Source organism: Neolamprologus multifasciatus, chromosome 16 (genome assembly GCF_963576455.1).
Source record: "Neolamprologus multifasciatus chromosome 16, fNeoMul1.2, whole genome shotgun sequence".
NCBI classification, from domain to species: domain Eukaryota; kingdom Metazoa; phylum Chordata; class Actinopteri; order Cichliformes; family Cichlidae; genus Neolamprologus; species Neolamprologus multifasciatus.
This window is the reverse complement of record NC_140454.1, coordinates 31,426,063-31,449,164: the sequence shown is the minus strand read 5'-3', so window position 1 is coordinate 31,449,164 and position 23,102 is coordinate 31,426,063. Positions and strand designations below refer to the sequence as shown.

The 23,102-nt window shown below is 38.9% G+C and overlaps 1 protein-coding gene and 1 long non-coding RNA gene across 4 annotated transcripts in view; one reads left to right on the top strand and one right to left on the bottom strand.

The window, feature by feature from the left end:
* LOC146501073 (uncharacterized) overlaps window positions 1–23,102 on the bottom strand; it is a 404,586-nt gene that overhangs the window by 94,182 nt on the left and 287,302 nt on the right. The window lies entirely within an intron of this gene.
* The window catches only part of dnah7 (dynein, axonemal, heavy chain 7), a 71,062-nt gene that overhangs the window by 13,653 nt on the left and 34,307 nt on the right, over window positions 1–23,102 (top strand). For all 3 annotated transcript variants that reach the window (XM_085135180.1, XM_085135179.1, XM_085135181.1), the window contains 17 exons: window positions 3,683–3,876; window positions 4,729–4,927; window positions 5,201–5,341; window positions 5,698–5,910; window positions 6,008–6,117; window positions 6,921–7,089; window positions 7,725–7,827; window positions 8,817–8,944; window positions 9,167–9,379; window positions 10,389–10,487; window positions 10,807–11,055; window positions 12,050–12,199; window positions 15,192–15,374; window positions 17,152–17,328; window positions 17,561–17,692; window positions 20,178–20,399; window positions 21,128–21,325. In XM_085135180.1, coding sequence (XP_084991306.1) covers window positions 3,683–3,876; window positions 4,729–4,927; window positions 5,201–5,341; window positions 5,698–5,910; window positions 6,008–6,117; window positions 6,921–7,089; window positions 7,725–7,827; window positions 8,817–8,944; window positions 9,167–9,379; window positions 10,389–10,487; window positions 10,807–11,055; window positions 12,050–12,199; window positions 15,192–15,374; window positions 17,152–17,328; window positions 17,561–17,692; window positions 20,178–20,399; window positions 21,128–21,325 — 2,880 coding nt within the window. The remainder of the gene's footprint in view (window positions 1–3,682; window positions 3,877–4,728; window positions 4,928–5,200; window positions 5,342–5,697; window positions 5,911–6,007; window positions 6,118–6,920; window positions 7,090–7,724; window positions 7,828–8,816; window positions 8,945–9,166; window positions 9,380–10,388; window positions 10,488–10,806; window positions 11,056–12,049; window positions 12,200–15,191; window positions 15,375–17,151; window positions 17,329–17,560; window positions 17,693–20,177; window positions 20,400–21,127; window positions 21,326–23,102) is intronic.

The window sequence follows — 23,102 nt, the reverse complement described above, 5'->3', positions numbered from 1 at the left end:
CAAACAAAAAAGGAATATTCTGCTAATAGTGTGGAAACCAAAATATTTTATGGTATGAAGCTAAGCCAGCAAGCTAGTTCAGCCAGACTACATTATCATAAACCAAACATCGCCTCCCAGTTTTAGCAGTCAATTTTGATGTCTCACTCTGACATGTCAGTGCTGCTGCTTCTCTGCCCTGGTGTTTGACACCCTGCTGCCTCCCAAACATCCATCTGTGTGCTCTGGTGGGAGATTTACTCATCACTCATTAATTTCTGTATTTGAGGGCAGTGATGAGCTCAAAATCTGTAACTGTCCTCTGCTGCTGTAATACAACCCCAAATCCAGGCAAGCTGGGATGCTGTGTGTAATGTAAATAAAAGAAAATGCAATGATTCAATGCAAATCTCATAAACACACGTTTTTTTCACAGTGCAAGATTGAAAACATAACAAATTTTGTCAGTTTAAACATTTGATATGTTTTCTATCTTCTCATGTGTATAAAATATGTATTTATTTTGAGTCATTGCGTTCTTGTTTATAATTTAACAGTGTCCCAACTTCATTGTAACTGGGGTCTTAAATCATTTCAAACAAGAGTTCCCCAACAAAATTGTAATTATGGCCATAAAAATTATGATTTTCTGCTTTTTGTTCTCAAATTTTGTTCATTGCTTAAAGCTCATTTTAATTCACCACCACACAAGGGCCAGTTACAGAAAAATACCTCCTTGGCATGATCTTGTACTGCATCAAAATCTGACAAACAGTACATCCCTTCTCTTTGTCAATAAGACTGATCAGTGATGCATGAAATTAGAATCATCTCAACTACATGCTATGACACGAGTGTGAGCAAAGTCAGATCCTCTGTCCACATCAGGACGTCTTTGCCCAGGTTGTTGTCATCACATCAGCCACTGGGAGTTGCTCAAGAGCCACTCATCTTCTAGCACCTTACAGCATCACCATCTTCACTTAATTTTCCTGGTCTTTTTTTTATTTGCTGCTTGTATTAGTGTGTCACTTACTTTACTATTGCATGCTCAGTTGAAAGTACAAACAGGGTAAATCAATTTAAAAGATTTATTTCTATGAACCTGCTTCCTTTTAACTATGCAGCGCACCACACCCAAGTTCCTTTGAGTGAGTGAAGAAGGAGAGAAACAGCTTACCTATGAGCACAAAGAGAAGGCGACTGGCATAGTGTTTATTAATATAACCATAGATATAGATATACCTCTAATAAACCTGAGAATGAGCTAGTAAACTAACCAAAGACTAGTTCACACTCATATTGTGTAATAAAGGACAACAAAACTTTTGTCCTGGATGTGTGTTATTTTTTTTAAGACCTGCTATATCATCTGGGAACAGTTCCCACCCTTTACTGATTTGTATGTTACATTACCTCACAGTACCTCCATAAAGCAATATTAGCATTTCAACATAAAATATAAAAATAGACCTGTTATTACAATGTACTCCTAAAGAATGGACCAAAATCACAAATGTGAAGATTCATAGTTCATCAATCAGGAACACTTTGTCAGAATAATTACATGCTGACAGAAATGCAATGAAGTGTGCCTTGTCTTTGCAATTGAGCTTGAACGTCTGATTTAGGCTTTCATTTCTCGGTTACTGTATTTTAAAATTGTATCTTTTGGCCTGATTTAAGAAGGAAAAAACACGATCTACAACAGTTTAAACCTCTCATTGTTTAAATGCTACTTTCACTATATTTGTAGGAAACAAAACCTTGGAAAAACTGCCTATACTTGGCACATTATACAAAGTGAAGAGCAACCACGTGTTAAGGATGACTAAATCATTGCAAATCAACATAAGGTGATACCGTGTCTGCACCATTTTTACCTTCAAGGTATAATCAGTTATCGTTTTGGCTTTCTCTTTCTTCTACCTCCAACATTTGTTTGGCTTCCAGACGTCTCTGTGTCAAACCTGATCAAGTTATCCAGCCAGTATATATACTAGTTTAAGATAGCCTTGATGCTTGCTTGTTTTACCTGATTGATTTTTCATGTGCATTACTGTATGGAGCCCCTTACCAGATTTGTTTTCTTTTGGTGCCTATTTGTTCTTGTACATGACCAGCAATCGGGAGAAATGCCTTGTTCTTCTCTTACCTCATGAAAAATTCCCAGTCTAAGGAGACACAAACACGGGTCATCTGACCAGGAATCAGACCGCGGGCATTGTGATTATGTGTTGTAACCATTAGAGCAAATGTTCATCCATGTTTTTTCATATTGACTCCACACTGGCTCTGCTCCTCCCTGTCTGTTATTTCATTCCTAGAAGATGATATCAGACTTCATTTCAGAACTGCCAAAATCTTCATGTGAGCGGGTTAGAGGTTCACTGTCCAACCTTGGAAATTAGACAGACTTTTTATTTAGACGCTTCCTGGGGGTGACAGCTCCAGAGGATATTGAATTAGTGTACAGATGAGATGATATGAGAGCTGAAATATTTCAAAGGTGCTAGACATGCCTCAGGTGAAATCTCTATTGCTCTCTCCCACCATAGATTTTTCTCTAGACTCTGTGTGACAGGTGGACCTCAGTGTGGAGCATAAAGTGGATTTTGTTAAAGGAAGAAATTGCAGTGTTTTAGTGTCACCTTCCGAGCAGCATTGACAACTCTTATGCAAAGCAGAAACCTAAAGGGAATGTGAATTTCTCCTGAATGTTAATGTTTTATAAATAAGTCAACTCACTTCGATCACTATTATTTAGTCATCGGAGTGGCCACTTTTGCATTTTTCTCACTTTTCCAACATGGTAACTTTATTCATTTGTAATTCTGGTATTTATGTTGTGCTTTAAGCTGTCCAGGGTGCACAGCCTGCCACTCAAAGACAACTGGGATAGACTTCAGGCTGTGTTTTACACTAATTTTCTGACATTTGTGGTTAATAGCTGTATACTCAACATTTCTGTTTCCAGGCTGCCACACTGTTGAGCCAGTTGTAAAATGGCACATTGTTCCTCACCAAATGCTGCCGTGCATGTTATACGTCTCATTATCCCTCAGAATTTTGCTCTTCTGATGGATTTGAATTTGCTCTCTCTGTCAGTGGGTCTCTGTGCTGTGTATTGATATGAGCTGAGTCCTGAATTTGCATCCAGGATGTTTCCAAACTCTTATGTATAATTGTCAGTGCAGCCTCACCAACTTGTATGCAGGAAAGATGTGAAAAAGAAAAAAAAAGAAACAGTTGCTGATTCATCCAGGACTAGTATTATCACAGGACTCTGTATGGTATTTCCTTTTAACTAGAGCTTTATCAGACATTTATCTGACTATGACTAAGACTAGTGCTACTTCTCATTGAACTAAGTCATGGTGCTGTACAAGATTGTGACTATCTGGGAAGCTAATGTGACATAACCTTTGTATTCTTGTATTAATAGCTAACCCAGTGGAAAGCTTCATGTTACAAATAAGCCAACATAAAAAAAAAAAACATTTTGGTAACACACCTGTGAAACTGCAGTGTGTAGTTGCCTGTTTACCACCCAAAAGAACATAAACTCAGAACTTAGAATAATCCATTTCAAACGTTTTGTACTAACTAGTTTTTTAAATGTGCTGAAGTGAGTTGACAATGAAGATCAAATTTCCCGCATTGACAGTGGACAAAGCATTAAAGGTGATTCTCTTCAATGCAGAACAAGCACGTGTTGGCTGTGATAGCCATCGACAAGATCCTGGAAAGACTGCAAATGTCCAATGAGTTTCTGGAAATGATCCTCAAAGGTCTTAATAACTACTTGGAGAAGAAACGTCTCTACTTTCCACGGTTCTTCTTCCTCTCAAACGAGGAGTTGTTGGAAATCCTCTCTGAGACCAAAGATCCTACAAGGTAAAGAACTATAAGTGTGCACACAGTTTTATTTATTATTTATTTTTTATCATAACAACAATAATAATTTTAATCAATTAGCTATGGATGTTATCGACAACCCTTAAAGAGAAACCCCCCCATCAAAACTAGCTTTGTACTACAATGTATAGCATATAAAAAGGTCTCAGAACAATTTCCAGTAAAAAGATTTGAAACTGAGATTTATGAAGTGAAAGAAGAAATGCAGAAAAGGAAATGGAAGACTGTGATTGGGGGCTAGCTACTATAAATTAATCATAACAGCCCTTTGTTTTCTTGTGCTTACAGCAGCTACTTTACCTTCATAGTGGTTACCCAGAAATCCTCACTGATAACCAACACTTGTCTCATTTCACCCTGGGCGTTCAGTTAATAATAAATGTGATTTGAGGCAAGATGTTCAAGCCTCTTACTCTTCTCCTGTTATTTCTTTTTCTCATTTCATTTTCATTCTGCTCTCCCTCAATTCGGTCTCTGACTGCTGGGACTTCACAGTACATCTGTACAGATACACAGTCATCAGCTCTTCTGTAAAGAAGGGATTTCTGCAGCACTGATGTGGATGGTGGGTTTGTGTAGGCCACAGAGGGGTAATTAATGTTGGGGGAAATTTGCATTACTTGTCACTGAATGTAATGTCCTGAGAAAAACACTTACTTTAAATTCAGGGACTTTTTTAGCAAATGCCACAGACAAATGTGGCATTTACAACATAGCAAACCACAGGACATGAAGCGTTAAATTAGGATGCTTGAGGTCCACATTTACAGGCCTGTGGACCTTGAACTGTAACTTTGAGTGATTCACTTTTCTTGCATTCCTCTCCACAAGGGTGCAGCCCCATCTGAAGAAGTGCTTTGAAGGCATTGCTAGTGTGTTGTTCACTGATGTGCTGGATATCACCCACATGAAGAGCAGTGAGGGTGAAATGGTGCAACTCCTGGATGTCATTTCCACCTCCAAAGCCAGGGGACAGGTGGAGAAATGGCTTTTAGAACTGGAGAGTGGCATGACTGCCTCCCTGCATAAGGTGTTGTGTGGATTTTTATTGAACTATTTTTAAAGATGAATTAATTTATAGCATAGAGAAACGTTTGAAAACAACATATTCCATACCTCAGATGCTGTTTTTAGATTGCTTTATAAAAGTAGTAGGATTGAGAATTTGCTCTTATGTGTTATTTCTATTTCCAGCCACAGTTGACTGCGTATGTTCCAGGTTGCACCAAAGCCTAAGGGTGCAACCAAACCATCATGATACACAGTTATTTGAGTGATTTGCTGCTATTGTGGTCAATTGCAGGTAATAGGGGAGGCTATCGAGGCATACCCCAATGAGCTGAGGATAAACTGGGTGCGTGCTTGGCCAGGCCAGACTGTATTGTGTGTTTCACAAGTCTACTGGACGAAGCATATCCACAAAGCTATCAAAACAGGACAGAAGGTAATCAGCTCAATATATATCTATTTTTATATATATCATATACAGTATATTCTGAATATGGGCTAAAAAGTTGATTGTTAACAATATCACCAGATTGGGCTATTGTAACCAGCTGCTGGATGGAAACATCTCACAGAATAAATATTTTTTTAATATCCGTCAGAAATTCTTTACAATGTATTTCACAGGATTAAGGACATAGCCAGCCAATTAGAGCACTAAGAGAAATGCAATCTCTTGATTGTGGACTTTTTTTTTTATTAGTATTTTCAAAGATTGAACTTGATGCTGTTATCTTTCTGTCTTGATGAACTCTGTCTTCCTCTTCTTTCTGTTTAATGATGTTTCTCCCTTAGGCTCTTGATGCTTACCTGGAGCAAAACAACAGACAGATTGATGACATTGTGGGTCTTGTGCGTGGAAAACTGTCCAAGCAGAACCGGGTCACCCTTGGAGCCCTTGTCGTGCTGGATGTCCACGCCAGGGATGTGTTAGCCACACTGGTGCAAAAGGGGATAAGTGATGAGAACGACTTTGAGTGGCTTAGCCAACTGCGCTATTACTGGGTGGTATGTGAAAGGAGCGATTGGGGAAACTGGGCATTCATGGCAACTCATAATACCATTGCAGTCATTTACTTCAGACTCTGCATCACACGCTTTGCAGGAAAACCATCTCCAAACCAAGATGATCAATGCTGGTTTGCCATATGGCTACGAATACCTGGGCAACACTCCACGTCTGGTCATTACACCACTCACAGACCGCTGCTACCGGTAAAGCTACTGCAGTAACATACCCAACAGTTAACTACACTGTTAGTTAGTCTGCTGTCTTATTACTTTTAACACAAAGATACATTTTTTAGACTTTTCCTATCATCTTAAGGTGATATAATGTTACAGGTATAACAAGAACCAAACAAGGCTTTCACTTTCAGTTTTTGTTACCCTTCAGCTATGCAGAGAAGGGTGAGGGAAATTCAGTGTAGAGGCTACATAGTGTAAACATTTGCATCTGGCAAGCCAAGAGCGTGTTGTCTGTCTAGGATACGCTACACATATCTCAATGCTTACTAGTAAAAGAAAAAGTACTTTAAACAGGAAAGGGTCCAAGAGGACCAAGAAGTTGCTGCAGTTTAATTTTTTTGTAGTGAAGTTTCTTCCAAATTATTACAGCCTTATTCTTCCTGACAGGAAGAACGTTAAAGAGTATTTGACATTAATGTTAAAGGTTCTGTGCTGTAAGTCCACAGGTGAAGCAACGTTTTTCAGAAAGCTTGTTGCTGTCGTCTGTGGCAGTGTCCAAAACAGTTGGAACAAGAGTTCATATTGTTGCAGTAATGTTAAAATACTATAAAAGCTGTGCACACTCCTTCAAAACATAAATGGTGATCAATCAATGATTTTGGAAAATAAATATACATACACATATAGAAAGTGTGATGTACTTCACTGAAACTTTAATCTCTAGATTTCAGATTAAAAAGCTTGTAAGACATCAAACATTCAAAGTTATATTTTCATTTACCTGAGAACAATAAATTCATTTTGCTTACTGGTCATTTTTCCTTTTTCAGCACGCTGTTTGGAGCACTCCACCTTCATCTGGGAGGAGCTCCCGAAGGCCCAGCTGGCACAGGAAAAACAGAGACAACCAAAGACTTGGCCAAAGCTGTGGCCAAGCAATGTGTGGTCTTCAACTGCTCTGATGGTCTGGACTACATTGCTTTGGGGAAATTCTTCAAAGTGAGTAAATTGTGTTAATGTGAGTCAGTCCCAGCAGACATACGCTACAAAGTTTTAGACGTAAGTGAAACGTGGCACTCGAAAAGAGGTTTTACTTCACATAGCTCATCAGAGGAACATATTCATACATGCTGTTTCCGTCTTCTTTGGATGGAAGTGCGGCAGAACACACACATCTACCTTGGAATGTCCCACTGGTGTAACTATTAGCACTTCAAAGATGTAGATAATAGAAGAAGACACAGGGGTAAGGTTTCATTCTTACAGTGTTTCCCCTTCCCCACATGGCACACAGCCCTTTAAATGTCAGCCTCTTCACAGCCTGTTCTGAAAAATAAAATGTGGTACAGTGGTGCATTTGTTTGTGGTATACAAATATATGAAGACTGCACCCGCCATAATTTTCTGATGTAAATATTGTGAATATTTATCCTCATAACAATAGCACCACACTAATAGACCAGCAAGGCCGCCTTTGCGGCGGATCAGTGTCATGTAATTAGAAATGATCAGAATAATATAACTCCTTACACACATTTTTTTCCACGCTGATCCAAAAAATAGTTTGGATAAGAAGTAATGCTTACTTATTTACTTACGTGCGTGTGTGTGTGTGTGTGTGTGTGTGTGATCAGGGCCTCTTGTCCTGTGGAGCTTGGGCCTGCTTTGATGAGTTCAACCGCATTGACTTGGAGGTGCTCTCTGTGGTGGCGCAACAGATTCTCACAATACAGAGAGGTTTGTGTTTGTGCCTTTCTCTCCCTTTGATCTTTAAGAAAGTTGGCAGCACACCTGAAACAAATTTGACATACTCTCAGCGGTGAAAAAGCAGGCTTTTCTACAAAGCACACTAACACTGAACTAAGGCAATTTGTGTTGGTCAGCAGAACTTCAAGCTCAGCAGTGTTTAGCAGTATGATCTCTGAGTGCTGCGGGCGTTCAATGACTTGTGTCATGAGATGCAGCCATGGCGATGCCCAGAATTTCTCCCAGAAAAAAATTAAATGTTAGTAGGTTTTGGTTAATTAACAGATGTTAGGATGCTTGTTTTAACAGTCGTACATAAACATAGAGCTTTTCCTTGTTTCCTATTATGTCAGATTTTGGACCAAATAAAATTCCCTTGAACTTGTCTGGCCTACGCAGGATTGTTTTACACCATGGGAGTATTTATTTATTTTTTATTTTTTTACACAGACGCTATAACTTTAAGTTGGATAATCTGTAATGTTATTGCTGCTGCTGTTGCCATTAACCATTTCACACACATAAAACCAGCTAAACAAACCTAAAATTCTAAAGAACCAAATTATAACTTTTACAGCATAGTCTATGTGAATAAACTCTCTCTTTTTTGTCAACTACTGTACGTGCAGAGATGCAACTAAGGCCAACAGAGCTGTGCTGTTCTGTTTGTGCCTAAAAGCTACTGTTATAGCATACTGCTATCCCTATCGGATTCCAAGTTGTCCTCCCCCATCGCCCCCACTGGCACCTTAGTGCCAGTCGAAGTCAGTATTGTTAACTTTTATTACTGGAATCGTGCTAAGTTGACAGATTATTGAGTTTCTTAGCCTGCTGCCACAAATGTTAGTATATCAATTCATGTTTATATGTGCCACTTATGGAAATGTGCTGTTAGGAAATTCCCTAAATCAGCAGTTGGATTGAATCAAAAATCCATTTGTAGCTGACTATATTGTTTCTAACTGCACTCGTGCCCCCAGGAATTGCTGCCCACACCGAGATGTTGATGTTTGAAGGGACTGAGCTTAAACTGGATCCCTCTTGCGCTGTGTTCATCACTATGAATCCTGGCTATGCTGGACGGTCTGAGCTACCAGACAACCTTAAGGTACAGTATCAGTTCTTGTCACTGTTCCTGTTTTAATTGTTCAAAATCTGATTCTTTTTTTTCTGGTAATTTAGGAAATGGTGCTGTCTTCTAAAATTAGCTCAAATTAGATTAGATTGTTTTATGTTTCTCTCTTCTACTACTTCAGCTCAGAATCTTTTGAGCCTTAAATCATGTTTTCATTTAGTACATCTTTAACTCATTTTTTTGATTTCATACCAGGCTCTGTTCAGGACTGTCGCCATGATGGTACCAGACTACGCAATGATTGCAGAGATTGTTCTCTACTCATGTGGTTTTGTTAGTGCGCGACCCTTGTCAGTGAAAATAGTGGCTACTTATCGACTCTGCTCTGAGCAGCTCTCCTCACAGCACCACTATGACTATGGTATGAGAGCTGTCAAGTCTGTGCTAACTGCTGCTGGAAACCTTAAGGTACGTGAAAACAGATTCACGCTCATATGAAGGGAGACTGTGTTCTTAATTAGAGGGGCAGGGGGAGGGATCACCGATCCGGGGCGAGCTTCGAGCAGCAGAGAGCAAAATGGTTTGAATGTAAGCAAGCAATGTTTGCTCTGTTCCTCAAGCTCACTTCTGTGTGCTTTTTGTTAGGAGCAGCACACATGTTCAGTGTGTGTATCCTCAAAACTGCCCTATTCTCAAGGCAACAGTGTTTAGGGGACATCTGTTAATTGAGCTCCAAAAAATAACCAGATTTCACTGTCAGCTGCGAAACTGCTAGACTGCAGTGGTTTAACTAAAGGACCAAAAAGTAAGGAAAGCATAATTGAGGTGTGCAATATTTCTCAGCTCTTGCTCAGTCTTTCCTGATAAAAGTGGTGCTGAGCAACTTAAAAGGCAACCACTCACATAGCTGAGTGTAAGGAATTGCTTCACCCTAAAAGAGATTTACTTACATTTTTAATGCACCAGAAGTAAGTTTTAAGTCAGGTTGGGTTATAAGTTGGTGTTTCTGGGGTATTATTATTTTTTATCTATTTTTACCCAGGAGCAATCTTTTAAACACAAGAGTCTGAGCACTGGCCCATATCGGTGCATTTCAGAAAAACAACATGACAAACTGTTTTGCAGAGTACTGTAATTTGTAAAAGAGAGGGATGTGAGTTATAGTGACCTTATGCATACTGAGAATTTTATCATCGGGTTCTGTACAAGCATAGCAGAAAAATTAAGCCTGATGTCTTTTAAAATGTTGTTTTTTTTGTTTTGTTTTGTTTTTTCATATGGAAATGTGTTTTGTGAGTTCACTAGCAACAGCTGCTGATTTCTCTTTTAGGCAAATATGGCAAATATTGTTTTTCTATGCATTACATATTTTCATCCTTTTCCACTGTTGTGGTGTTTAGCTCTTTACATTTATGCTCAGAATGGTGCCTTGTCTGATTCTCTTCCCTTCACCTCAGAGTTGTTTGTTTTACTACAGCTCACCTTTCCAGAGGAGAATGAAGACACCCTGTTGCTGAGATCCATTATTGATGTCAATCTGCCCAAATTCCTGGACCACGATCTGAAGCTATTTGAGGTGTGTGGAGCTCAGCTCGGCTTGATAAATGGTGTCGTTCACATCAACTGATGTCAGCTCAAGTTAATTCCAGTCAGTTCATTTAAACCCATGATGCACAAGGACAATTTAAGCACCAGTCAGAACATTTGACTGGGTTATACGTGTGTTTGCATGAGTGAACGAATATTTATGTGTCTATCATTTGTCCTCAGTCCGAACATCAAAGTCAGTGTGTGTTGCCATTGTATGTTGTGGTTAGTATGTAAGGATCTGTATATACAGTATGTTCCATCATTCCACTCCAGTATTCTCCACCAATTCTCATTTTTCATATCAGGGTATCACCTCTGACCTCTTTCCGGGAGTCAAACTCCCAAAACGTGACTACAATGTTCTGCTGGAGGCCATTGAGGATAACTGCCAGCAAATGAACCTTCAAGTCACAGAATCTTTTGCTGAGAAAATCCTGCAAATCTTTGAGATGATGATAGTGAGACATGGCTTCATGTTAGTGGGTGAACCGTTTGGTGGAAAGACCAGTGCTTACCGTGTGCTGGCAGCTGCCCTTCATGACGTTTTTAAGAAGGTGAGATGTTGTTTTAAATCTAAAAATCTAACCAGTGGATTGTAAAATAGAAAGTCCCAGCTCTATTTGCACTCTATTGACACTTGGACTTAACGGGGTGGTTTGAGTGGTTGAATAAGAGTCATGATTGAAGATAATGGCAACAACAGCATAAGTGGTTAAAAGTGGCACTTGGCCTTAGGTTGAATGGCATTTAATATGTTCACATATCCTGTTCTGAAAGAAATGGAAAACAAAGCTTATTTTTAAGTGGCTGACAAAGCAGAGTTAGTAGTTTTTAATAGTGCTACCTGAGTCCTTAGTGCATAAATTTAATCTGTGAAAGAAAAAAAAAACCTAAACCTTTGTGTCAAGTAAAAATATGTCTTACATGCAATATTCAAGGCTTATCTGAGCTACATGATTGTCCCAGGTAAACACATCCATCCACTTTGTCAGAGCTGTAGTCTTTGTTTAGTAGTTATCGATCTCCCAGAAAGGACCAGAACTGGCTTGTTGTATTTACATGGCTGAGAGGGCTGAGAGGCATCCCACCAAGGAGACAGATGAAGGCCTGCTGATGGAGCGCCTGGGAATGCCACATTTATCATCGTCATCCTTGTCGCTGCACATCCACTGATCATGTCCAGCCTCCCTCCCCTCACGCTCCATTTTTGTTTTTTGTTTTTTTCCTCCAGCAGTTTTTAACTCAAACTGACATCCTGTCTGAAGAGCCATTTGAAGCAGGTTTTGCTTCTCTTCTTCAGTTAGCACGAATCCTGTCATACTAGCAGTAATTTTGTAAGCAATTTATGTGTCAAGGCAAAGACAGGTTGGTCAAATGAGTGTCATAGAAACACATTTAGTCTGTTTTTGCCTCAACTACGGAGTGCAGTCATCTTATGTATAATCATGTGGCTCACGTTTGTCTGATTTGTATTTGTCTGGACAGCTTTTGTTTTTTCCAGTAAGAATATCTCTTTGCACGCATGGCTTTTTTGTGTTGTTATATCAGGGTCTGATGGATGAGAACCAGGTACAGATCACAGTAATCAATCCCAAATCCATTACCATGGGCCAGCTGTACGGCCAGTTTGACCCCGTCTCTCACGAGTGGTCTGATGGCATCCTTGCTGTCAGCTACAGATCCTTCGCTGCCTCTCAGGTAAGACTGCTGCCCATGAATGTTTTGCAAAAGCCTGCAGAGTGCTAGCAGGAGATCATCAGAAATTTCAGGTCAGAAACAATCAATGAGTCAAAAAGTTAAAGCAGCCAAGCAGTGGTTATTCAGCTACATGCACTTTCAGAGTCATACAGATGAACATGTTCAGTCTGGTGAGCTGTGCGATTATGTAGTGTGATTATAAGTTCTTGTGAGGAAAAAAAAACCTCTACTAGTACTTACTACTACTGCTACTACTACAGGTATCTGAGCACCAAAACATCAAAATCAGCTGACCCTTTGCTATGCTAACTGTGCTCAAAACAGGGTTATAGTGAATCCTTTTTTCTATTTTGCATCATATTTTTCCTCTCCCAGTGGTGGATGCTTGTTTCAGATATGAGATAAATAAGGATTATTTTGATTATTTTAGTCATGCACAGCTATTTTATCAGGGTCCAAGTATAAAAGTATGAAAATGGAACTGGGCTGAACAGGTTCAAGTTCAAATTTTATTCGCCACATGCAGGTGTACACTAAACCCTTTTTTTCTGTTGCTTTTCTTTTTGGAAAAAATGCTTTTCTGTTGAGAATATAATTAGCAGTTTTATGCATGTGATTTTAGTGCTTGCAGTTTAAATATATTCCTCAGATAGTGCAGAACTGTGATTAAACTGTTAAAGGTCGAGTAAGCTTTTTGAAATTCATGAACTACGGGACTAGCTGTCTCTTTCTCGTCCCTGGATCCGAGCAACATCATCATGCAAGGATGTTTTCTATGTGGAGTAAAAATCGACTACACTTTATTGCCGCATTATTTTAGCATTTCTGTAACATTATTGCACTTATCTGTCAGTTCAGAAAAATGTTTTTGGAACAACTCTGTATCAGTTAAAAGTAAAAAAAAACAAACAAAAAAACAATTATTATTTATTATTTGTTTGTCTTCATGCAGATAAATAAAAATTTTGAATGGGAATGTTTGCCAATGTAGATTATTCTGACTTGATTGCGAGGCAGGCGGCAATACAGCATATGCTTTGTTCATAATGAGTAATTCAGAACTGAATCAGGAAAGCAGGAAACTGCTGTTGCACTCCCCCCTACAAGGTAAAACTTTAAAGCACATGGTAATTGTGGTACAGTTGGACCAAATGTCCTATGTGCATCCACCTACTGTTGGTAGCTGTGCAGGAATAAGATGAGATCGAGATACACTATTGTTTGCTCACCCTCAGTTAATGAGTTTTGACGGATCTTTATACAATAGGCATGCCATTCAAATTAATTGCAAGCTAGTAGAAAGAAAGGCTTCAGTGACAGGTAAACAAGAGAAACATTCGGCTGTCTTGTTAAAATTAGACCTTTAATAACTCTCTTTCATTGTGACACACACAGACACACACACTAGACACACACAGGCAGACAATTTACAGGCTGCACTAGAAGCATGTCCTAATGGAAAATCATTTCTTCCCTTTATTCTCAGTGTTTCCAAATTAAGTTGTCATTTAAAAAAGTGTTAGTATATAAAGCTGTCATATTACAAATTGTAAGGAGTAACATTATATACTGATGCAATCAAAACAGAAAACAAATCTAGCTTTTTTTAAAGTCATTTTCTTCTGCAGACAGTGGTCTTCCTTTGTTTTTGCTCTCTTTTTCTGCAACACATTTTACTAAACTCATTTCATGTGCACTAATCTGGAGTAAACTGCATTGTAGTGTATTAAATTTCTGCATACAAAATGCTTTTTTTTTTTTTGTCAGATCATTAAATTACTGCATGTTCACTTCCCTCACAAGCACCAGATGGCCCAGGCCCAGGCATCTCCATTTGTTTATATTATAACAAATCAATTTAAAGTACAGCTCTTGCCAGCCCATTTAACTGGAGAATTGACACTTGTTGTCAGCCCCCATTATGACAATGTGGGTGTTAATTTCATTTATTTAGCAGACATTCTTCACTTAGATTGTAATTCACGGGAGTTCAGTTGTGACCTTGGAAGTATGCACAATGATTTCAGTGTGAGTGCAGTATGTGGACAATACTGGCACATAAAGTTATAAGACATGCACTCTTTTCACAAACATTTAAACGCATTTTTTCTAACCCTGAACATCATAATTATCAACACTCGTGTTTTTCCTGGTTTCTCTGATATTTTCAGACCACGCCCACCTTCTTTGCATTTTCTTCTGGGAAAATTCCTTAATGTGCATGATCCTCAAACTTTATTTTGAATATTTGTTTTGTTGTTAAATTTGTTGATTACCAAAGTTTCCAGATCGCCATGCTTCATGCACGGCATACACGACATACAGGTAAAGCCACACAACCTGTTGGTGCAACCGGGCAACATGCATTCAGACTGAAGGTGTATATGTGCTTGCTAATCTGTGCACAGGCAGGACAGACCGAATTATCTCGCTATCTTAGCTGTTATTTTGATACTTCAACTCTCCTCACAGACTAAAATAAATAACTGCAGGTTGAGTACATGTGCAACTCTTGGGATGCTGAGAGCTGTTGATTTTTTTTTTCCCAGCAACAGAGTGAGTAACAGCTATTTTCAAAATGAGCTGGACATTTCATACTGATCTCTGACTGTAGCTGGCTGTGAGATGAGTGTGCAGGGATCATCTATAAACTGCAAAAATGAAGATACTACAAAAATATAAAACTTACAGAGTCACCAGAATGATTTTACACGTCACTAAACTTCTGTTGGTTGTACTAAACAGTCATTTTTAAAGGCTTTATATTTCACTGTACAACACTGCATAACTTCAGTGTTATACAGAGTCACTGCACTCATAAATGGTCTTCTGATGAATATATCAACATACTGCTAGCAAGCCAGCAGGTCATGATTGTGGTTAATAATCGTAACCTTACTTTATGTTTTGACCTCACAGCTTAACAATTTAGCTTCAGTTGTGTTGAAATGATTTCTTATGGTATGAATTTCATATTCCTTGTGTGTCTCAGAGCCCTGACAGAAAATGGCTCATCTTTGATGGTCCAGTGGATGCTGTGTGGATCGAGAATATGAACACAGTACTTGATGACAACAAGAAGTTGTGTCTGATGAGCGGTGAGATCATTCAAATGTCACCACAAATGAGCCTCATCTTTGAACCCATGGACCTGGAGGTGGCATCTCCAGCCACGGTGAGAGACTCCTTTAATTTAGACTTCATAGTTTTACCCAGTTTTTATTAGATTTTGTGATATTTATTTTGTTTTATATAAATATCATTTTAGTGTGAAGGATTTTGATATTAAACAGGGCCACTGAGTTTGGTGTGCTGTCCTCATTATCACTGAATGTGTGAGAGCCAAAATCTCCACCTTTTCACTTTCCAAATGCTGGCTATCAGGCAGGTTCTACTTGTGGCTCTGTATGATGTCAATGAGTGCAGATACCTCTATCATGGCACACAGCTGTGCTTCAATCTGAAGAAAGCCTTGACGGTAAGGTGGTCTTAAGCTAAAACAGCTTATTTCAGGCAGAAGATGAACCGAGGTCCTGAACCAAGGCCAAGCACAAGATAAATAACGACAGAACTATAAATCATGAGGCCACTTTGAAGTTCAGTCATTCATGAATACTCTGGTCAAAAGCCTGTTTTAGAGGACTCGACCTCTGCGATCTCTGGGTTTGTTTATTGGGAATTTTTTTTTTGTTCTATTGAAATTCTCTTTTTTTTTTAATGTTTCAATAATTAGAATGACAGATGTTTCTGTTTTGTTGTGGGACTGTGAAGAATTTTATTCTTGGGAATTCAGCCCCCTTTTCTGCCTTTTTCTGCCATTTTGAAATGTCATATTAACAACATCAGTGGGACTTATTTGACTGGTTGATCTTCTCTGTTTGCAGAATTACTGAAAATCTGAACAGATATATGTATTCACCCATGTCCTGGTGAATACATTTATACAAATAAAAACGGTTCTCAGACATAATTTTCAAGATCAAGATGGACAAACACAGTCTAAACGAGGTTCAGGCTCTCGGTTCATGCATGCTGTGGTATTTTGAGCCTTTGCAGAGGTATTCAGTCTTCGACTGCTACTTTTCTGTTTGCACTGTTGTTATTTGTACGGCCACCTCTGCTATTGGCTTTGGGAGACTCTAGCTAGACAGCAATGCGCTAACATAAGCCACATTTCTTTACGAAGCCACAGTGACATTTATCAGGAGGGCATAACACTTGAGATAGCATCCTCCCCAACCTCCTCCTCCCCATTTCCATCCTCCACTGTGTAATTTCAAAGGTGCTAAAGGAAATGTGTGCTATAGGGTGCGTAATCTGTCAATCGTCAAAACAAGAGATCACAGGGGTGACACACCTCTCTCTTCCATTTGAAATAACCTGCAGTCCTTGTGTACCTGTAGTTTTCTTGCAGTATATATTCTTTGGTTATTTGTTGTGAGGCAGAAACAAAGGATGTGCTTCAAATGCATAGATGTCTTGAGAGAATAGCTTCTGCCTCTGCTTTTTTTATTAAACAGACTTCTATTTTTGATTCTCTATAGCCTGGCATCTGTTCCTTTCATTACGCTGAATGAAGAGGCATCAAACATTTTGTGATCACAGTGAACTCTTCCCAATTTGTGCACTTCCAACACTTTTGTGCACTACTGGTCCCTCAGTTTTTATTTCTCTGTTTAAGAGTATGTTTATTAAAACCTTAACTTATTTACTGTTTTTGATAATACATGCACTGTGCATTAATTCGCACTATCGGTATATGTTTTTTGCTACACTGCTGTTTTTATATCACATCTACTTTCAGCATTGTATACCTTTGTCTTCTGATAAGGAGTCTATCATAATTCTGCCTGACGGTTTATAGTTAATGTTATTTACGAACAATATTCTTGTGAGTGAAGGATAACTGTTTGCATGTTTATTTTCTAATGTGATATAAATGATCGTGGCAGGTGTCTCGCTGTGGTATGATCTACATGGAGCCGCATATGCTTGGCTGGCGGCCTCTCATGCTGTCCTGGCTCAGTACCCTGCCTCCTACAGTCAGTGCTACGCACAAAGACCTCATCACTGCCCTCTTTGACCGCATACTGCCAGCCTGCCTACAGCTCATTCGAAAGGCCACCAAGGTGCTTAGAAACTTTTTTTTAACACTTCAAGTTGCCAGTACTTCGATTTTACAGCAGCAAGTGGTCCAGTCAGCCAGGAATTGAACAGAAACTGCCTCGGACATTTGCATGATTTCTTTTGCAAATTAATTTTGTGTAATTTTAGTTTTATGCTTCTGTTACTTTCAGATGTTTATAGTTGCCTTCTATACTAACAACTTATTTTTTTCTGGTTGACCAAATTTGATTTTAGGAGCTGTCTTCAACGTCTGACACCAACCTAGTGAAGTCCCTCATGAATCTGATGGACTGTATGATGGATGAATTTCAGGATGAAGCAAAGATTAAGAACATGGATGAAAAAAATATTTGCTCCTGGCTGGAGGTTTGTGTCCACACTACTGCTGCTAATGCTGCTATTTGCTACTGAAGTAATATAAAACATAGTAACATATGAAATAAGTAAAGGGCTTTATACCTTTTTAGCATTTTAGTCCAACCCTAAAAGATGGCTTTACAGAGCAGTCCGCAATATACCGTTTTCACTTCCCACAGTCATTGCAGCTCTGTACCTCTTTGATATGCATAATTTGGCATACAGCATTTTGGCTAATTAGTTGATATGAAACAGTACAAACAGAAAAAGTCAAACTCGCAAGAGCTTAGAAATACTGAACCAACATCCAAGACTCCCCATTGTGTCCGTTCTCATTTGATCACATTAAAAAATATGCGGTGTACTGCAAATCTGAGTCCTGTTATATGCATAGAATACAAATTGAGAATATGTCTCATAAAAATTGGCACTGTCAGGTTCTGTTTTGTGTTGACGCTGTAAGTCTGGGATGTTGCTCTTGGAAGTGTAAGGAAATGCTTACATGAACGAAAATGAGAAAAAATACTGCTGTTACTTTGATACAAAAAAACCTGTTTGTTTCTAAAATCACACTTGAGTAATACAAATTAATACTGTAGTTTAAAGTATTAAAGTGTGGAACTTGAGCATTTATTTTCTGTAATCTGTAGCTCTGTGGTAACAATACAAATATAATACAGAAAAGAAAACATTCCTTTTGTCTTTCTAAATTTACTGTATTAATAGGGTCTGCCCCGACAAAAAACGGAAGAGTTTTAGCAGATGAGCTCCCCCCCTCCCCCCCCCCGCCCCCAATTGATTTTTTGCCTCTGAATCATGTCTTTTGAAAGCACTGCTATTATCCCCCTGTGGCATACTGCACTGATGAATGCCTTTCAACCCTCGCTCCTATGTTTCTCAGCTAGTCATTATCAAAGTGTTGAATTAATCAGCTTTTTAACAGCAGGAGCTATCATGAGGCTGCTAAGCTTCATTTCCAATTCCTACAGTATCCCCTGCTGGGGGTTTTTTCTAACAAAGGTCCTCTCTTTTTGGATTTTGTTTTTTGTCTCATTTAATAACCTGTACAGTACTTGGAGCTGGGCTGATGTGCATGAATGCTTTAAATTAGTATAATAAACACAACCTATGACTCTTTAGTAAAATATTTTAGAACAGATTCTATATGTCCATGGGATTTTTATTTTTATGCTAGACTGGTGGTATCTGTTTACCTTCTCACGCTCACCAGAATATGTAGTCTATTTAGTTGTCTAAGACTGCTCATTGGGTAAATATACTACGGTGTAGAAGTCTTTCACCAGGACATTCCAGGAGACAGGCGGGTCCTAAAACATGTCCTCCAGCAGGCGATTGGTGTGAATTTCACCTAACCAACCATCAAAAACACACTTCATGAAGGTGGCCTCAGAGCCTGACATCCTCTAGTGGACCCTGTGCTCACTGCATGGAGCTCAATTGGCATTTGCCATAGAAGTGGCAGGTCCACCACTGGAATCCTGTGCTTTTAACAGATTAGAGCAGGTTCATCATGAGCACATGTGACAGGCAGGATCTGGAGATGGCATGTTCAGTTTGACCAGTTTGGTAGTGGGTCAGTGACAGTCTGCGGAGGCATATCCATGGAGAGATGCACAGACACCCTAAGTATTTGAATGAAATCCTTGGACCCATCGTCAGATGCTGTTGCAGTGGGTCCTGGGCTTCTCCTGGCCTCAGGTAGTGAGATGATTCCTCGAGGATTAAGGAATTAATACTGCTCAGTGGCTCCGCACAGTTTTTCTCATCAGACAATTTTAAATGTCTTGGAAAGTTGTCTTTTCAATGTATTTTAATGTTTTTTGTGGTGAGTGGGATGTGATTAGCTCATAAAAAACCCCAGTTTCCTGAGTAGGAGTAATTTTTTTTTTAACTTTGAGCTTTCGCCATTGATTTCATCAATCATATCCACAACATATATCCATACTGTAGGCGCCAGATGTCTGCTTTATAATTTTATTTACAATTGAGTTCATATTTGTTTTATAATTCATAGATTCATTACATAAGTCAACTTTATCAGGATTAATAAATATGAAAATGTATGTTGTGTTTACATAAAGTAATGTTTGGGATTGGAATCTAAACGGGGGCACCTCTTACTTTAAGTGTGTAAGTGCAATAGTAGCATGAAACCCTGTGTGAGGGGGAAGGGGAGGAGCATGGACAGAGAGGTTAGGAGTCTCACGGTTTTCTGACCGTGTGCACAGGTAGTTCTGGATAACTGCCTTTTTTTCATGCTTATTTAGGAAGGAGTTCATTGTTACATCTTCAGTTTGTGATAAATAAACAGTCTTCAAATTATAATGCAACTGGAAGCATTTCTTTTGGAAACCAGGAACACGTGTCAGCCATAGACTCCCTTTTTGAACTTGGTTTATTGGAAATTACCCTACACAAACTTATATGCTTGAGCAGTCAAAACCAGTAATGATGTTCCTTTTCTTTTACAAAGGGCATGTTTACGTTCTGCCTGATCTGGTCAGTGGGTGCCAGCTGTGACGATTTGGGCCGAGTAAAGTTTGATGCTCTGGTAAGAGAGGTGATGAATGGCCCCTTAAGTAAGGAGACAGCAGCCCGCCATGGCATTCTGGTCACTGTGGAGGCTCCACCGAATCAGCTGACACTCCCCTTACCGACTAAGGGAACCCTCTACGAGTACTGCTTCGTTAAAGAGGTAAGAGTGCCAGAGGTAAGATACTTTTGTGCGTGATATTTATAAGATGCTTGTATATAAATTTCAAGTGGTTTAGGATTAGAATAAATCCTAACCCTGAATAAAATAGAATAAAAACACGAAAACTGAAGATAGCAGTGGTTTTGTTTTTGCCATAATCACAATATGTACAAAAAAGAACTTACCTCTGAGTTTTGTAATCTAGGTGGAGTGACATACCAATATAAATCTTTCCTCCCCTGAGATTGTTGGGGAAAAGGGACAGTAATTTATTGTCTGTCTGTGACCTTTATGGTTGCATACTGCAGTCTCTTTCACGTCCCTCCATCTGGCTTTAATGTGCTGTAAATTTTAGTAAATTTTTATTTAGGATTGTTTTCTTAGAAAAAGGTTAGTTCCCTTTTCAACACGGATATTTGAGATATTCTTAATATCTGCTTAGAAAAGGACATATGTACATGAGAGATAACATACCAGATGATGAAACACACGCGCGCACACACACACAAACAGGTTGTGATCCTTGCACCCTCTTATTTTTCGTGCTTGTGATCTGAGGAGAGCAATTCCTTCCTGCTTTAAGCAGCAGTTTAACTGTTGACAAGCCCGGTGGCCATTTCATCAAATAGTATTATCTGTGATTAGTAGTCTGGTACTGTATGTGTCCAGCACTCACTGAGCTTTATATCGTAAATGAAAGTTTTGTCTTTTCATTATTTCCATGTCAGGGCCCAGGCAGGTGGGAGCTTTGGACAGATAAGTTAAAGGCTGCTCCCCCCATAGGCAAGGACATGCAGTTCAATGAGATCATCGTTCCCACTGAGAACACAGTACGCTACATGGCACTGATGGAGCTACTCGTCACTCACCAGAAACCCACTATTTTCATCGGTCCCACTGGCACTGGCAAGAGTGTCTACATTACAGTGAGTCATGCAATACATCTACTTTACAGATCGAACCTTTCGAAAGCACTACAGTATTTTGTGTTTACGCAAACTGATTTGAGGTAATATACACAGTATAGCAAACTCTACGAAGCTCAAAGCTGTTAGTTCAAATGATGCCAGACAAGAACAGTCTTTTTACATTGCTGTAATAGAAGGATGCAATCATTACTTAGTGCCTAATTTGTAGTTACATTTAGAATAAAACCACTTTTGAATGCGAAATTGATCTAAGATGTTAACAGTCCACATTATTATAATAGCTGTCATTTAATACAACCTTTGTTAAGTCGTGCCTACCCACCCTGTCTCCCATCATGGTCGACGTGATCAGCAACTCTGTAGAACTCATATGGTAACAGCTGCTTTCTGCCTCTTTCTCTAAAAAACAAACAACAACAAAAACAACTATGTCACCATATGGCGACCTTCCACTGATGCTCTATTGTATCTCAACTACAAATTGTCCAATTAGCTCCCTCCTCTGGTTTTGTCAGCTGGTTGAATGACATCAGAATTTCAACCAACTTTTTCAAAATAAAGAACAGTCAAATTGAACTATTGGTTGTGGCTTTCAAAACTTTGCCTGCAAAAGTGGCTCAACTTCATCTTAATGTGGGTGGATGTTCCATTTCACACACATTTCTAGAAGTCTGCAAACTGGGTGTCAACCTGGACTCTGCTCTCTTGTTCCCATCACATGTCAAATCCATTTTTAAATCTGCCCTTTACCACCTAAAGAACTTCTCCAGACAATGGCCTTCATTCTCAGACTGAAACCCACACTCATATCTTCATCACCTCCCTCCTAGACAGGCAACAGTGTACTGCTTGCCTAACACAGTATATTCAGAACTTAGCTGCCAGTCTCTTACCCACACTAAGACCTGACTCTGTTCAAGTTCTTCTCCTCACCTGCAAATACATACATGTCCTTGCTCTTACATGTCATCCTGAACTCTAATTTTTAAAATGAATGCCTTGATTATACTTTATTGCAAACACTGATACAGACAGCTGGCAACCTGATGGCCCAGTAGTCTTTCCTGGTATACTTTAGGGCAGCTGATTTAAAATGTTCTAGTTTTCTTTTGTGAATGATCAGAAAACCAATCAAAGATCCAGGATTGCAATAATAGTGTTTCCTACTTTACTACAGTTCTGTGAAAAGCTATTTAATTTGTAATTGAAGGTGGTTAGTTGTGACATTTGGAGTGTACATAAAATTAATTTGGTTGCAATTTCTTTTACATAGGTTAAATATTTCTTTCAGAACTCTAATGTTGCATTTTTCTATTTCCTGTACTTAAGAAGTTATGAATGCTCAGAAGACATTAACTTAGTGATGCAGTAGGTCACATATCCACAAACAATGATGATAATATCCAGTCATATCTTACATAGTACAAACAGTTAAATAAGTCATCTACGAGTAATACATATTGCTTTGGCAAAATGACAATATGTATGTATTTTGATGGCCTGTAACTTTTAAAAATTGCATTGTAAAAAGGTAAGGATTATTCAAATTTTGATTAAATTAGCAGAAAATCAGCTCACTCTGATGTGGACTGTTAGGACATTTTTCACTTTGAGACAAAACTGGGACATTGCCCTGTTCTGCTATTATTATCTTGTCCACTTTAAAGCTGTTTTTTATTTACATAAATTGTTATCAGATACAGACAAACATTGCCTGTGCCACTGATAGCATCACTAACTCAGATGATTAAACTCATGTGTAGGTTTTGCAGTC